Here is a 16,623-nt window from a genome sequence, read left to right on the forward strand (position 1 = left end):
CCAAGAACTCCCCAGCGACCAGACGGACTTCCGTGTGGCTCCTCGTTCCTTGTGTGGCCAAATGCTTGGTCCTTGTCCAAGCCAATAACGAGGACACGGTTTTGAGAAAAAGGAAATAGAAATTTTATTGCTTTGCTAGCAAAGGAGAAACACAAGGGACTCCTGTTCCATAGACTGTGATTCTGCTGTCAGCAGGAACAGGGGGCTTCTAAAGAGGGACTCAGCGGCCACACTCCACCCGTTCTGTCATTCACTTGTTAATTTCTGAGATCTTCTCGTACCAGCCCCAAGTCGGGTGGGTGTGTGCTCAGGGATGGTAACTCTACCCTAGGATGGGGAAGAACGTGATTCTGTTTTTGGGGGGGGGGGATTAGGGAGGAGCCGCGAGAGAGGAAGAGAAAGAAACATGTCCATTTCAAAAGTAAGTTGCAGCGGCAGAGCAGCAAGGGCTACGTTCAAAGCATAAAGTGGACTATTACACTCTAGGATCCAGAGAGGGGCCTGGTGTAGGCATGAGCCCCTGTCCCAGCTGCCTTCCCATTGAGCCACATCCCCAGCCCTTTTTTTATTTAGAGACAGGATCTCACCAACTTGCTGTGTGCTTCTCTCCATTGCTGAGGCTGGCCTTGAATTTGCAGTCTTCCTGCCTCAGCCTCTCGAGTCACTGGGATTCCAGGTGTGCCCACACCCACCAGCAAGGACCTCCCCGCTCCCTCTGAGTCTTCTTATGAATCTGGGCAAGTCTTCCCGCTTTCACACAAGTCCTAAGCCACAGTCCAAGCCTGGAACACCTCCCACGGCATTGCCAGGGGCATTTCAGACATGGCTGCTCAGGTGGGCCCCCGCTGGGCTCTGCTGGACCTGCAGCTCTGGACGCCCTCCCCCTTAAGTGGAAATCCCCGGTCCAGAGGTCATGCTGTTATTAGGCCCTGATTGTAGGCCAGGCCTTTAGCTCAGTGTTTCTTTCCTGTGCATAATCTCAAAAAATCATTCTTCTTTTCTTAGTGCTGGAGATGGGAGTCAGGGCCTCTCGCATGCTGAGTGTCACAGAACCTTCTCAACACCCTCTGAAGGAGTGGGACAGATGGGGACAGATGGGGACACTGAGATCCAGAGAGAAGGCATGCTCAGTCAGCCGGGAACTGGTAAAGCTGTGAAACGCTGGGATTCACATGTGCAGCCACTTTACGGTTCTGACTGACAGACGCTCCACACTACTCTTATCTCCGCCCTTGCCACCCGGGGTGGTACCTGAGCTATGCGGAGGGACCTGGGGGGTGGCAGGCATAAACCAGTCCTTGAGAATCTGGCCGCAGCCAGGCTGCCTTTGCCTCTCCCCCACTGTCTAGTCCAGCCTGGGACTAGCTGTGCTTCTCTGTTTATTTAGCCACTCTGGTGCAGAAAGGAGGCCAACGGAGCGTGCATTTAAGCCCCCCCCCCCCCCCCCACCACAGCTGCTCGTAGCTGCACAGCGGCAGTAAGCATCATACCAAGGACCTCAGGGAGCCAGGGCCACGGGGCCAGGGTCTGAATCTCAGCATTGCTCATTACTAGCTGGGGGATCTTGGGCAGGGTGCTCAACTTCTCTCTGCCTCTATTTCCCTACCTGCACAATGGGGTTATTAGCAGTGCTTACTGCACAGTCACCGGTAGGATGCAGACAGAGTTGGTGCATAAAGTCAAACTGGGTTGTGTTTGGAAGGGGGCAGGCTGACGTTTCCAGCGCAGCCTGAGTCCTTCCGCTCTCGACCTCGCCCGCCGCCTGTGCTACCTCTGCAGGCCTCCACTGCGGTCAGTAGAAGCGGGGCAGCCGCTGGGTGGGCCCGGCTACCCTGACTTGCGCACTTGCGCAGTCCTACCATAGCAGAGCCGCCTCTCTGCCGGTTGCCCAGCTCCAGGGTGGGCAGGCTGGGGGTCCACTCTCTTCTTCACCACCTGGGTGCGGGGTAGCCGCCCGTAACCGTGAGTCAGGATGAGAACATGGGGCCTGGGGAGGTCTGCCCGGGCTAGGCTGCTGACCCTTGGGCTTCAGATTGCAGGCTGGGCTCCTGGGCAGACGCTGGGGAGGTCAGTAGGCCTGCAGACTCCCAAGTTCAAGAAACTTCTCTAAGAGCCCAAAGCGCCGCCCTCACGAGGACTTTTGGAGCTGAGCTGACATCTAGCGGCCACATGAGGGAATGACGCCACCTTTAGGGAGGCTCGGGAGCTCAGCCGTCCGTCCCTCCTCCACCCGCCGGGCCGGTGTCCAGGGGTGGCTGCCGGGCGCAGCCTGGGTGGGCGGGCAGTGGCGGGATTTTTACCTCCCGCCTCATCTGCGTCATTCCCCCAAATCATCCAACAAACCAAAATTGGTAAGAACAGTTGCTGCCTTTTCAATTTCTACCAGGCATCTTGGGGATGACAGTTTTCATCGATCCACAGCCAATACAGATTTGGGATACAAATGCTTCATGGCCCCTCCTTCCCGCCGGCACATCGCCTTAGGGTTGCAGCCGACCCCAGCAGTTACTGGATGCTGGGTCACAGAGAGCTTGGAGAAGTTCATGAGCTATGAAGAGCCAGAAGCTGTGATAGCTGACTTCGGAAGCTTGCTTTTCTTCCGGGGACATGTCCACAGAGCACCCTGAGGTGTCTGGTGGGTGTTTCACCCTGGAAGCTCCTTGTTGCATTATTTTTTCGTCATCATCCTAATTTGGACTCTGATCCCCTATTTCACCACGCGGTGGTGGAAATTCAACTTCAGGAATACTGGGGTTGAGCCTTACCTGTCAGGGAAGCCCACTGGTCATCTGCCCTCACTGACCGTAGGGTACAAGGGACAGTTCCCGCCCTTAGGGGTCCACAACCCACCTGAGCCCTGCATACTGTTCTTGGCTGGTCCTGTTCCTTTGCTAAGCTCTTCCTGTTTCCCAACGATTTTTTTTTTTTTTTTTTTTTTTTTTTTTTTTTTTTTTTTGCGGTGCTGGGGATGGAACCCAGGGCCTTGGGCTTGAAGGCAAGCACTCTACCGACTGAGCTATCTCCCAGCCCCTCCCAACGAATTTTAAAACAAAACGCAGAATGATGGGCTCCTGGAACGGACTGGGAAGCCTGTCTTCAGCAGTTCCACTTTTGGGGTGGAACCACTGAGCCTCCAAGTTTGCATGGCCAGGTGGTGCCAGCCACCACTCGATGCCAGGTCTCTTGGTCACCCACCCCAGGCTTCCTGCATGGGACCCCTTGAGGTTTGCTTCTAAAGGGCCCCCCTCATTTCCTTGGCCCTGTTACCTCTGCCACTGCCTCCCATCTCAGACATCCTTCCCCTTGGCTGGGCGCCATGATGCACGCATGCAATTCCAGTGACTCAGGAGGCTGAGGCAGGAGGATTGCTAGTCCAAGGCTACCTTGGGCAACTTAGCAAGGACGTCTCAGAAAAAAATAAAAATTAAAAGCTTTGGGGATGTAGCCGAGTGGTTAAGTGCTCTTGGGTTCAATCCCCAGTACCGGAAAAAAAAAAAAAAAAAAAAAAATTCTTCTCCTTGACATGTGGTTCATAAGGACGCTGATGATACTTTTGTCCTCTGACCTGTTCCCGGCAGGCTCTTTTCCTTCTGCCTAGCAACTCTGTTTCAGTTCCAGTGTGTCTTTGTGGCTCTTCAAGAGGCCACCCAGAACATGTTCACTGGTGGTCACTAAAACTAAAACCAGTGAAGGACAGCAGCCCAGAGACACGCCCAGTACCAAGCCAGACTTTATTTTCTCATGCACAGTCCTGGCCATGGCATTTGTCCCCTGAGCTTCTGGTCCCCTTGCTGGTCCTCACTGCCACCATCCGAGTTGCCAGGATCTCTCTCTCTCCTTGGAACTTTCCAGATCAGAGTTGTTGCTGTGACTTCTGCCGTTTGAAAAAAAAAACTGGTTTGAAGGTTGGGGAGTAAGGAGGAGGAAGGGTAGGGACCAGAGGCTCCCGGCTGAGGGCTGGGAACGTTGAGACCCGCTCACGATCAAGCGGGACCCTCTAGAGAAGCCTCCCTTGTCTTGGCAGAGCCTGACAGTGGGCTCTGTTCCGTGCTGGCATGGGGCTGCCTCAGAGCCCTGGGGTGCCTCACTGGCAAGGGTGGGGCAGATTGAAGTTCCAGAATGTGCCCCCCTTGGACCCAGGAAGCGCAGTACACCCCACCAAGCCTATTTTAGAGAACACGTGTGCAAACACTGTGCACACAGGGGAGTTTGTGACTGCTCTTCGCGGTGGGCAGAATACTGGAAATAGCTTCGATGCCTTTGAAAATGAGATCAAACCACAAGCTGCTGCATCGTGAAATACCACGTGGCGTTAGCACCATACCAACCTGGAGGGCCACCAAGATGACTGTTAAGGCAAAGCAAGCTCAGAGGAAGATGAAAGTCTGTGTCTATGATCAAAAGCCATGTGTCAGTAAGTACTGAGTGTTTGTGTGTGAAATAAAATGTAATAAAACACACGTGCTGCACGTCTACCTACCATGTGCCAGGTATTGTTCTCAATGCTTTGCAGGCATTAACTCATTTACTCCTCAAAATCTCCCGTGCAGTGGGTACTATCATTGGCTCCACAGAGCAGATGAGGAAACCGAGGCACAGGGAGCGTGGTTGCCCGGGAGTGAGCTGGGGCCGGACTCGGGTGCGCTGGCCCCAGAGCCCATGTTTTTAACCATTCCTGGCCTCACGCCCACCCTTGCACACGTGAGCACACACATACTAGATTAGAAGCACCTGAACTTGCTCCGAGAGCCCTTTGGGGAGCAGAGAAAACTGGGAGAGGAGATCAAAGAGGGCCTTCATTTCCTCTTTGCTAAGGTTCTGTGGATTTAAAATTTTTTACCAGGAGGTATTATCTGTGACCAAAAAATAAAAATAAAAAATGATCCATGCAGTGATAAAAATTACAACTCTGCTCTTCAATCAGTCTAGTAACACAGGGGTGTATGATTCTGAAGGGCAATTAGGGGTGGCCCCAAAAGCCCCCAACTGGAGACTTGAGGACTCGGGTCCCAGTTCTGCCTCTCGATGGCAGTGTGACCTCATCTGCTCACCTAAGGTGTTTGCTGGACTTGGAACCTTCTGGAATCTGAGCTATACCCTGGGCACTTCCTGCCAGCTTGCCAAGGCACAAGAGGCATCACTTTAGGGAGGGCAGAGGAGGTGGTCGGGGCCGAGACCAGGCAGCAGGGTAAGTGCAGGGCCCCCTTGTTGCTGGGGGACAGTGTCACTGAGGTATTGCCCAGTTTTAAGACGAGGGAGCCTGAGAACCCTGTGCCCGGCCTCACCCCTCGCAGCCTGTCAGTCTGCCCTTCCCACCTGCGCTGGGGTTTCTCCCCGCGGAGGCCCCGAGCCAGGCCAGGGGCAGATGCTGGGGAAGCTGTGGTGCAGGGCCAGATGGGGCCCCTGTGGGCTTCCTGGAGGACCCAGGCCAGGCTCCCCAGAGAGCCCCTCTGAGACACATGCCTGGCGGGGCAGTGTCCACCTGCACCTCAGCAGGATGGTCAAGAGTGGTGGGCGAGCCAGCGGGGTCTAGAACCCCACAGACCTGAGGTCAAGGGCGAAAGCCGTCCCTTTCCAGCTGTGAGAATTTAGCTTCTCCGCTTCCCTCTCTAACCTTGGTTTCGTCATTTGCCAAAAGAGATATATAACAGCAGCAGAGCAGCGGCGGCTGGGTGCTGTGGGGTTCAGCTCAGCACCTGCGGGGTGAACGGCAGAGCGTGGGGCGGGAGTGAGGGCTCGGCCAGGGCTGTTACTGTTCTCTCTCTCTTCACGGTCTTTTCTGTCCAAGGGATTCAGCCTGAGCACCACCTGCCTTGCTCCCTACACTGGGGCAGAGTGGAAGGACCTGGATCCCAATGTGTGGGGCACTTGCTGTCCCTCTGTCCTCTTACCTCTGCTTCTCTGTCTTGCCCAAACTCAGCTGAAATACCACCAGCACCTCCCACCCGACTGATGCCTCCTCTGTGGGCCAGAGTGGCGCCCGGCACTCTTGCCATTGCACTCACCTCTGCAGAGTACTGGACCCTCATCTTGTCTCCCATGGGTTGGTGAGTGCTAGGCTGAAGCTCCTTTTGCCTGGTTCCAGCATCTGGCCCAACGGCCAGCGGCACATAACTGAGGCTCCAGCCGTGCTAGACAAGTGAACTGAAGGTGGAAAGCAGGTGGTGAGCACCGGGCTGGACTGGCAATGAGGGGAAGGGCAACCGCTTGCTGCAGGGGGTGGACTCTAGACGAGACAGGACGGGGGCCCTGGGAACACACGCCCACCCAGCCAGGGCCCTGTGGAGAGCCCTGGGAGGCCATCAGGCAGGGCCTCACCTGAAGTTCACCAGGCCCGTGTCCTCTTGCAGTCTCTTTATCAGCTCCCTGACTTGGTACCGGTTTATGGGGACCTTGTTTTGCTGAGGAGGTAGATGGAACACAGCATAGGGCTCCTTCTCACCCCATCTCCAGCACCCCACCCCAATCCTCACCCCTCTGGGGACCACAGTTAGCAACTGACAGCAAAGAGGAAACGGAACCTGCCACGCGGAGGGGCTGGAAGACCCCCTTCAGACTCCGGAGGGCCCCCCTTTTGGGGGGAAGTAAGGGGGAAGGAGATGGGGATCGGGGTGAGGTGGGCGGCCCCTGGGGTGCACAGGGACAGTCCTTTGAGCATGGAAGGCCACTTTTGCTCCCAGCTGCTGAGTCCTGGCCAGCCCTCCTCAGCCCGGGCTGGATGCTGAGCCTGGGCCTCCCGGAGCCCCCTGCCTTGGCCCAGGGTGTCCCAGGATGCGCTGACGATGGGCCCTTCGAGTCTGCATTTCAGGGGGGCCTTCGGCACCTTCATCGTGTTGAGGGCCAGGGGAATGGATTTCCGGCCAGATGGCAGGGCTAAGGGGGCAACCCGGGGGCTCTGGGACGTGGTCGCTCCTCCCCTTCCCACCCCCAGCAGCCACGTGCACTGGGGACAGAAACCCAAAGATGAAGAGTGTGTGGCATGATGGGGGATGAGTGGCATCGGGCCACGTGGCACAGAGGATGACTTGGCCAGGAGGTTGAGGGAGGTCTCGGGTTTCCCTCCAGGTCCACACAAACGAGGTGAGGGTCCCGCGGCCGATGCCAGGAAGTGACGTGAGGAATATCAGCGCACCTGCACCATCACCTTCCGGAACTCGCCCACAGGCATCTTCATTGTTCCGGAAGGGTTCAGGCTCCTGAAGAAGTCCACCACTGGGATCTTGTTCTGGTCTGCGTAGCTCTGAGAGAAGCAGGAGATCCCAGCAGTGAATACTGGGCCTTGTCACAGGTCCCCAGGCCCCCCTCTGCTCCCCTAAGGAGCCTGGAGAGGGCAGAGGGCAACTCAGCAGCCTGAGCCTCCCAGACGTTAGCAGTGGTTGAAGAGCAAGGGCCCTGTGCACGTGGACGTGGGTGGACGCAGGTGGACACAGGCGGCGCAGGCCCTTCCTGCCACTAGCAGAAGCTCCTCCGCTCCGTCCATCCATTGCCTTAAGGGATTGATGTCAACGCTGTCAAGATGTCACAGCGCCAAGGGAGTAGGGACGGTGATCATATCCACGTATGGTATTTGATTTCGGGGAGGGGGAACAGACTCTAGGAATTCCTGGGATTCTGAGTTTTGCACAAATGCAGGTTGGGAGAAGTACTTGGTTAGAAAATTTTAAAGCTAGTTTTTTTTTTTCATTGTTTCCCTTTTCAAAAATATTAATTACATTGTAAGGCAATTTTAGAGGAGCAAAAAGAGACCCTGAGTTCCGTTCCCAGCACCAAAGACACCCACCCGCATACACACCCGGTGTCCCCACCGTTCACCAAGTCCTGGAGGCGTCTCCATAATGACTCTTGACCACCCGCCCTTCATCCCCAGCCAAGTCGCCTTTCCACGTCTAGGATACCACAACGGATTGGATTTTCCCAACTCCCACTTTTATCCCCTTCAGTTCATGTCAGTCCGCGAGGCCACAGAAATAACTCTTCTGCCCTGCTGGATTCGCCTCCATCTACAGCTCAACATCTTGCTGGTGCCCTGCTTCCAATGGAGGAATCAAACCCCAGCTGGAAGCCTGAAATCTATGCGCAGCTTCGGTGGCTGTGAGTCCCGGCTCCTGTGTGAGCCGCATGGGCCTCTGCCAGCTGCGCCCCCTCGGGCAGTCCCAACTCTCAAGAGAACCCCTCCCTCGCCCTCCGCCTCGCCAGTCCCTGCAGATCTTCCAGGCCCGCCCCACCCCACCTCTTGCAGGAAAAGCCCCTTTTCTGCTTTGCTCAGTTCTGTGCTGATCTCTGGTTTGGATTCTGACTGTAAGAGTTGTCTTCACACTTCTTATCTATCCTATGGTCTTTTCTTTTCCTTTCCTTTTTATTCTCTCTCTCTCTCCTCTCTCTCCTTCCTTCCCTCCCTCCCTCCTTTCTTCTTCTCCTCCTCCTCCTCCTTCTTCTTCTTCTTTCTCTCTCTCCCTCTCTCTCTCTCTTTCTCTCTCGTACTGGGGATAGAACCCAGGTTTGCTTTTCCAGCCCTTTTAATGCTTTATCTTGGGACAGGGTCTCACTGCGTTGCCCAGGATGACCTTGACCTTGAGGTCCTCCTGCCTTGGTCTCCAGAGTTGCTGGGCTCACAGGCGTGGGCCACTGGGCCTGGCAGTCATATGACATTCTCTGTTGGTCCTCACTGACGATCCCACCTTTCCAGCCAGGTTTTTGGCTTTCCGAGGGGAGGACTGCTGTGCACTGCCTATCTTGTTTAGTTCTACCCCAATATTCTTTTTCTATACTCTCCCCCCCCCCCCCATGTTCTAGAGACCCCGTGGCACCTGGGACTAACTCTGACTCCACGTCTGCAGCTCCCAGGCATGTGTCCCTCCCCACTGCTATCCCCATTGAACCAGGGGTGGGGCCCTCACCTGGCCTCAGACACCTCCATGCCAGTTCACCAGAGCATCCTGCTCCCCTTGTGAAACAGGTTCCCCTATAATCATCTTATTCATGAATTTATCTGATACCCTTTTGCCTTCTAGAACTTTCCACATGACAATAATTTTCATGCAAGAGCTTTTTTTTTTTTCCCACTTGGGTACTAGGGATTGAACCCAGAGGTATTTAACCACTGAGTCACATCCCCAGCCCTTTTTTGTATTTTATTTAGAGACAGGGTTTTGCTGAGTTGCTTAGGGCCTCACTAAATTGCTGAGGCTGGCTTTGAACTCGTGATCCTCCTGCCTCAGCCTCCTGAGCTACTGGAATTACAGGTGTGCATCACCATGCCCGGCTACACAAGAACTTTTTAAAAATGTTATTTATCCCTGGAAGCTGAGGCACGCACACACGGAGTAAACCAATCCAGGGCAGGCGGCAGCCCTGGGGCATGCGCCTGCAGAATCTGCATTTGCACAGCATCATCTTATGCCTGCTTTCCCAGGGCAGCCGGCAGTGGGCTCCCAGCCTCCACCGCCTGCCGAGAAACACCAGACCTGGGTCTGGCCCCAGTTCGGTGAGGTGATGCGGCAAGGTGAGCAATCACACTCCTTTCAGCTCGAAAATTCTCCCATTTAAACATTTTACATCTACTTCCTGTGATTTCCTAGAGACCACCTAGGAAAAGAAAGCCAGATGCCAGCTATGACAAATAAAGGCTTCAGCTGTCCCCCCTGTAGCTGAAGCCACCAAATACCCATGCCCACCACAGGGAGTCTTGGCTCCTGTGGAAAGAGCCTGCCTTTTGGGGTGTTATTCCATGCTAGGCATTGCTCTCAGCACCTCACGTGTGTTAAGTATGCTGAGCTCCACAGGAACCCTCTGGGGTGGGTACTATTATTATGGCCACTGTACAAGTGAAAGGACGAAAGCCCAGAGAGCCTTGGTGACTTGCCTCAGATGAGGGCGTGGCTGGTGGAATTCGTCCTGTGCCATCTGCCCTCCCGCCCCCAGCCAGGTCTCAGCTCTTCCCTCCTCTGGGAGGTAGGATGCACCCAGGGGGATCCAACAACCCCTGGGAGCAGTCCAGCCTGTGGTCTCCAGGACTGAGACGTTCCTTGTTAGGATTGTACTGCCGACCTGGTGGCGCATGCCTGTGCTCCCAGCGGCTCGGGAGGCTGAGGCAGGAGGATCTTGAATTCAAACCCAGCCTCCGAAATTTAGTGAGACCCTAAACAACCAAGTGAGACACTGTCTCTAAATAAAATATAAAAAAGGACTTGGGGAGGTGACTTGGTGGTTAAGTAACCCTGGGTTCAATCCCTGGTACTTCCCATAAAAGATTGTACAGATACTTTGGGGAGGAGAAACTCTGGGCAGCTGATGGGGGCCAAAGGCTAGCTTCCTCCAGGGCCCCCCGGAGGCTCCGAGAGGCAGGCAGGAGCTCACCTGGATCAGCTTCATGGGGTTTGCCCCCAGGAAGAAGCTCTTCTTGGCAGAGAAACCTTGAACTACCTTGCAGAACACGTCCAGCTGGGGATGGATGGCGCAGACCCCGTCCACCATTCTCAGGAACGGCTCGGTCACCAGCACATTCTGCAACAGGGAGAGAGGGACTGGTGGCCAGGGAGCTGTCACTGTGCTCTCTCCTGCCCCTGGCAGGCCTGCCCCTTCCTCCCAAGCCAGGTCAGGAACTTGGGTCTTCTCCCGATTTGTTCTGCCGTGCTGCTCCAAGACTGGGTGGCTCTGGAGCTTGTGATTGGACTCCTAAGTTCCCATGTGATTTCTGCTCAGCTGTTCGCGCCAAGTGCTGGGGGTTTTTCACGCGCTGCCAGCTCAGCTCAGCTCGGCTCTCAGATGGCAAGTGTGAGTGACCACATTTGATGGACAAGCTACAACTGTGGAACTGTCCTGCACAAATATCCTGAGATCCACGTATCCACGCGAGCAGTGCTCTTCAGAGCCGGTGCCCCGGAAGAGAACCCCTATTCAAGTCATCCTGTCCTAGGCTCCGAGGAACTGGGAACCCCCCTATTGGGAGTGACCTTGGAATTGGTTAATAGGACATGGGGGAAAATGCGTCCTGTGAAGTAGTCCCTGTCACACCTGGCCTCCACCAATGTGGTCAGCCTGTCTTTCCTTAGCTGTGGTTCAGTACCTTTTACCTTTTCAAATTATACTCCTGCTTGAGGTCTTTGTGGGTATTCTGGACAAAGTCCTAGGAGCATATGCAAAGCAGGGATTCCAATACCATGTAATTATGGTGGCTTAGTTGACAAACGGGAAGGAAAGGGGTATGCTCTGGTTGGGGTTCATGTGCTGGTTCCCAGGGTAGTGATGTGGGAGGCAGTGAAATCTTTTAGAGGTGGAGCCTCAGGCAAGGTGCTTGGGTCATTGTCAGGGGACGGGGGTGGGTGGGCACTGCCTTCAGAGGAAACTGATGCAGTTCTTGTGAGATTCCAATTAGTTCTTGAGAGACTCCAGTTAGTTCCATGAGAGGGAGTTATAAAAGAGCAACACTGACCCCTCCCTAGTCTCTGGCTTTCTGTCTCGCATGTGATCTCTCTCTCTCACACATGAGTTCCCAGCATAATAACATACACCATGAGGTGATGCAGCCAGGGGGCCCTTACCAGAACCAGTCCCATGCCGTTCAGCATCTGACTGTGAGCTGAATAAACCTTTTTTTTTTAAATAAAGTATCCAGCCTCAGGTATTTTCTTATAGCAAGAGAAAACAGACCAACATAGGCTAATTCAGGTTATTTGTTCTGGTAGGCTTGTTTAGTGGCAATGTGGTCACAGTTCATGGATTTAGGTCCCATCTAGGGATTAATCAGCACCATTTCTAGTGTCCCCTCAAACGTACCAAAGCAGTGCCTGGGTCCATGCCTCCCAAACTGCTCTGTGGGATGGGGGGTGGTGAATGACAAAAAAATTTGAACTCGTGGCTGAGGCCCAAAGGCAGGGCAGGTGGAGGTGAAGGCGTCATGCTGTGGTGCAAAATCAGAGCCAAAGCCCAAGGGTAGAGAGAGAGGGAGCCCCTGAGGAAAGACCCAGGAGCACAAGAAGGAACGGAGAGGAAAGGGGTGAAGGAAAAATGAAAAGAAAAGCAGCTGTATTTTTATAACGTTTTACAAGCTGTGCAAAAAGAAATCTAAATTTTACTAATCGTTTCTCAGGAGTTTGAGTTTAGATATTAAAAATATCATCACTCATAATTTCAAGGTATTCAAATAATCTTTCAAACATCATTGTGAGGCATTATAAATATAAAAGGACTTCAACATCATTGTCCTTACAAAATTCTAGAGTAGAAGGCAGAGCTGGGTTGACTCCTGGTGTTTCTCACTTGCTGTGGGTCTTGGGCAAATGATCTAACCTTTCCGTTTCAGTTCCCCTTATATGGGGCTGGGGACACAGCTCAGTTGGTAGAGTGCTCGCCTTGCATGCACATGGCCCTTGGTTCAATTCCCCAGCACCACAAAAAAGTTTCCTTATACACTAAGAAAAATGAAGAAAAGCCCTTATTAGGAGTTGAAATTTGTCCCTTCCCTGGGGGGGGGGGAGGGGATTTGCAGTGCTAACCCACCGCACCTGTGAATGTGAGCTTATTTGGAAACAGGATCTTTGCAGATGATCAAGTTAAAATGGGGTCATTGTGGGTGGGCTCTGGTTCCAAATGACCAGGCCCTTATAAAAAGGGGATCTGGGATAGAGAGACAAGCATGCATACAGGGAGACGCCACGAGAAGCTGAAGGCGGAGATGGGGTGATGCATCTACAAGCCCAGGAACACAAAAGATGGAGAACAGGCCCCGGAAGGGAAGGAAGGAGTCTGGAAGAGATTCTCCCTCACCGTCCTCAGGAGGAACCAACACCTTGATCTTGAACCTCTACTGTCCGGAACTGTGAGACAATCCATTTCGGTTGCTAAAGCCACTGGTTTGTGATCAAGCAGCCCCGGGAAAAGCTGCAGTACCTTCCTTAGCAGGAGCAAAGGAGCGGCTTCATAAAATCACTTAGGATATGGTCGTTCCCAGCTGCCTTCCGCAGGCCGACACAGGCGAGAGTCCCCGCAGGAGTCTGCAGTCCCCTGGGTGGGATTTCCTCCTCCATCGAGGGAGCAGGAAAGAGACTCTGGGTGCAAGAGGCCAAGTCACGGCAGGAAAATACACATTTCTGTGTGTTTGAACACCCAGGTCCCCAAAGACCCTGTGGTTCTGGAACATTCTGAGACCTGGGCCATTCGTGACCAAAGCTGCTGCTGCTGCTTGAAGGGCCACTCCTGATGAGAGGACCCCACTGGAGAGGCCCAAGCTGAATCAAAGGGTGCTCTTTCCAAGGGGCAGGAGGGCCCATGAGGGTGGAGCTGGTGGCACTGAGCACAGAGGGGACAGGGAAACTGGCTTGCTCCCTGGGACAGGGGATGGACGACCCTCTGGTCACTTACGGAAATGTCAAGTTCTTCCATCTTGGATTTGGGGTTCCTTTTGATGGCCTGGACAAGCAGAATGGCCCCCTCCATATTCATAGGGTTCAGGAAAAGCTGCAGCAAGAAGGGCAAGACAGGATGAGGCTGGGAGGGGACAGGAGAGGCTGGGGGGGGGACAGGGAAGGTTGAGAGGGGACAGGGGAGGCTGAGAGGGGTCAGGGGAGGCTGAGAGGGGGACAGGAAAGGGTGAGAGAGGACAGGGGAGGTTGGGAGGGGACACAGGAGGCTGAGAGGGAAGAGGCTGAGAGGGGACAGGAGAGGCTGAGAGGGGGACAGGAAAGGGTGAGAGAGGACAGGGGAGGCTGGGAGGGGACACAGGAGGCTGAGAGGGGAGAGGCTGAGAGGGGACAGGAGAGGCTGAGAGGGGAGAGACTGAGAGGGGACAGGAGAGGCTGAGAGGGGGATAGGAAAGGGTGAGAGGGGACAGGAGAGACTGGCATCAAGCTGACTTGCACTTCTTCCCAGCAGACCCAAACTCTGTCTTCCTCCCAGACTTCTCTCTCTGACCATCTATCCACCCTTCTGTCCACTTCACTGCTCAGCAAACCAACCATCCACCCATCCATCTGTCCATCGTCCATCCATCCGACATGGCCTGCTCTGTGCCAGCCTCCAGGCTGAGCCCTGAGGGATGCCCAGCAGATGTGGCAAGGTCTCTGACCTCGGGTACCTCAACTCTACTTGGGGGAGACAGGCACACAAGCAAATGGCATCAGACACATGAAAAAACAGCGAGGTGACAGATCGGGCACAGCGTTCGGGAGCGTGCCTGTGTGCGGTAAGTCCTCTGTGAATGGTGCTATTACTGCCTGAGGCTTCAGGGAGTGGTTTCGTGAAGAGGAGGTGAAGCGTTTTACTGAGCATTTACTGTGTCCAGTGTTTCCCAGAATCCGAGGTCCCCGAGTGGGGACACGCTGACTTGGGCCCGCCCCGCGGCACGGAGCGTCTGGCCTCTGTGGGACTCACTTCCTTAGTTTCCCAAGATTAGGTGGGAGCCACCCAGGTTTCCTGTGGCAAAGTTGATATGACCAAACTAAAGAGGTTCGTTTTCTATTTTTCTATTTCACTTCTGAAAATTAGGGCAAAAAAACATTGAAAGGTATTTATTACATCTGGTCATTGTGGATTATTTAGAAAAGAAGTAGGAAGAGATGTTTTAGATCACCTGTACTCCACCAACCGGAGACAACCTCCGTCGCCATTTCCCTGAGACGACTTTTCTCTCTTAGAATCAGGTTCTCAGCACTGTCCAGCTTCGCTGGGCACCAAGAGGGACTCTCTCCTGGCGTGGGTCTGCCTCTCTGAGTAACACCTGGTCCCACCCCAGCCAGTCCCAGCTCTCCTGGTCACTCAATGGCCAGGCTGGTCCCCTCGGCAGCCACCACGCCCCCTTTTCCTTCAGAACCCAGCCTCTTCCTGTCCCTTTAATGACACTGGGTGGTTGTCCTCTGGGATCACAGACTCATCCTCACTTTTCTCATGTCTGTTTTTCGGGCACTAGGACCGCCACGTCTGTGTCCCCCAAACCACCCTACATCTCGAGGGAGCTGGGGTTGCCATGGAGAGCCAGGCAGAGCTGGCCGCCCTCTGCCTCTGGCTGGCTGTGTGGCCTCGTGTTCTCAGCCCACGGTGGAGCTGAGGGAGCTCACTTTGTCTGAAGGGCGAGTCCCCTGACACGGGGTGCAGCTGGTGGGAGGAGCCCCAGTGAGGGGACCTAGCAGCAGAAGTCCCCTTTCGCCGCTTTCACACTGCCCAGCAGATGCAGTGTTATGACTCAGTGTCTACCAGTAGTCAGTTTAAAGTGAAATCAGAGGTCGCCATGCCTTTGCTCACTGCGCATCCACCGGACACTTGCGACATGCCCAGCGCTACGCGAGGTGTGAGGGGCAAGATAATGGATCAGACCAAACGGCCTTTGTTCTCAGGAAGTGCGATGGTCTGGATGTGAGGTGTCCCCCAAAAGCTCACGCGTGAGGCCACGGGAGGAGGTTCAGAGGAGACATGCCTGGCTGTTGAAGGCAGGTGGGGTGTGGCTGGAGGAGGGGGGCCCTGGGGGCCAGGCTTTGGGGTACGCATTCTGCATCCGGAGAGTGGAGTCTCTGCTCTCTGATCACCGGGCAAGCTGCTTCCCTCGGCCACACTCTCCTGCCACCACGTTCAGCCTCACCTCCAGCCCTGAGGCATGCAGCCTGCAGTCTGTGGACTGAGACCTCTGACCCGTGAGCCCCCGTAAACTCTTCCTCCTCTCCGATTGTTCTGGTGGGTCTGTGAGTCACAGCAGGAGCCAGCTGACTGAAACGGGGAGCTTCCACGCCGGTGGGTGCCAACGTCAAACAGCAGCCCAAGGGAGCGTCCGAGAGAGCACAGCAAGCTCTGCGGGAGGGCAGGGCCCTGGGAGAAGGCCACCGACCCAGGGTCCCGCGTGTGAGCTGGAGTGAGCGAGGGGAGCGGGACAGGCCAAGGGACAGGCCAAGGCCCTGAGATCGACCGGGAGAGAGGAGAGAAGCACGGCCCTGGGGTGGACTGAGGCGGGGGCGCTGGCTCTGCAGCAGGAGGCCGGGGTCTCAGCGGGAAGGCAGCTGACCCGGGCGGGCGGAGGGTCAGGAAGTCAGGTGTGTTCCCAACCGCACGCTGGCCGCCTGCGAAAACCCCAGGCAGACCCGGCTGGGAGAGGGAGGACCCGTCAGGAGTCTGTGGTGCCCTAGGGGGAGCTGAGGTGACCCTGGGTCTGATGCAGAGAGAGGAAGGACAAGGTGGGTGTCCCCAGTGATTCTCTCCAGCCCAGGCGGACACCCCCCACACCTACAGACACCTATGGACACGCACGTGCACACACAATGGCTACCTTCAGGACCTGGAGGCCCTCGTTGTTCTCCAGTCCCCTGCTGAGTCTGGAGGCCCCTTCGTTGCCAATGTCATTGCCACTGACATCCAGGTAGACCAGGTGGTTGTTGAGTCTGAGGACCTCCCCCAGGGCCAGAGCCCCTTCGTTCCCAAAGCCATTCATGGCGAGATCCAGTTTAATCAGGGTCACGTTAGTCTGGCGGCAGGGGGAGGCAGCAGCGTCAGGTTTGGGGTGACCCACCCAGCAAACCGCTCCAGCCTCCAGCTTCCACCTGCTTCTGGCACGGAGACCTAGCCCTCAGGGGTCCCCAGAGCTGCCCCATCAGCCCAGCTCCCTCCCAGCTCTGTCTCCAGAGCTCCGGGACTTTCCTCCTTGGG

The 16,623-nt window shown here is 55.2% G+C and overlaps 2 protein-coding genes across 2 annotated transcripts in view; both read right to left on the reverse strand.

Moving 5' to 3' along the window:
* ESRRB (estrogen related receptor beta) overlaps positions 1-16,623 on the reverse strand; it is a 514,135-nt gene that overhangs the window by 39,183 nt on the left and 458,329 nt on the right. The gene's annotated exons all lie outside the window — the stretch shown is intronic.
* Positions 6,043-16,623, reverse strand: part of LRRC74A (leucine rich repeat containing 74A) — a gene marked incomplete at its 5' end in the record, with an annotated part of 28,021 nt that continues 17,440 nt past the window's right edge. The window contains 6 exons of the mRNA XM_079129668.1: positions 6,043-6,144; positions 6,319-6,401; positions 7,133-7,240; positions 10,357-10,503; positions 13,360-13,455; positions 16,247-16,441. Of these exons, the coding sequence (XP_078985794.1) occupies positions 6,132-6,144; positions 6,319-6,401; positions 7,133-7,240; positions 10,357-10,503; positions 13,360-13,455; positions 16,247-16,441 (642 nt within the window). The 3' untranslated portion in view covers positions 6,043-6,131. The remainder of the gene's footprint in view (positions 6,145-6,318; positions 6,402-7,132; positions 7,241-10,356; positions 10,504-13,359; positions 13,456-16,246; positions 16,442-16,623) is intronic.

This window comes from Sciurus vulgaris, assembly GCF_902686455.1.
Source record: "Sciurus vulgaris genome assembly, chromosome: 2".
Lineage (NCBI taxonomy): Eukaryota > Metazoa > Chordata > Mammalia > Rodentia > Sciuridae > Sciurus > Sciurus vulgaris.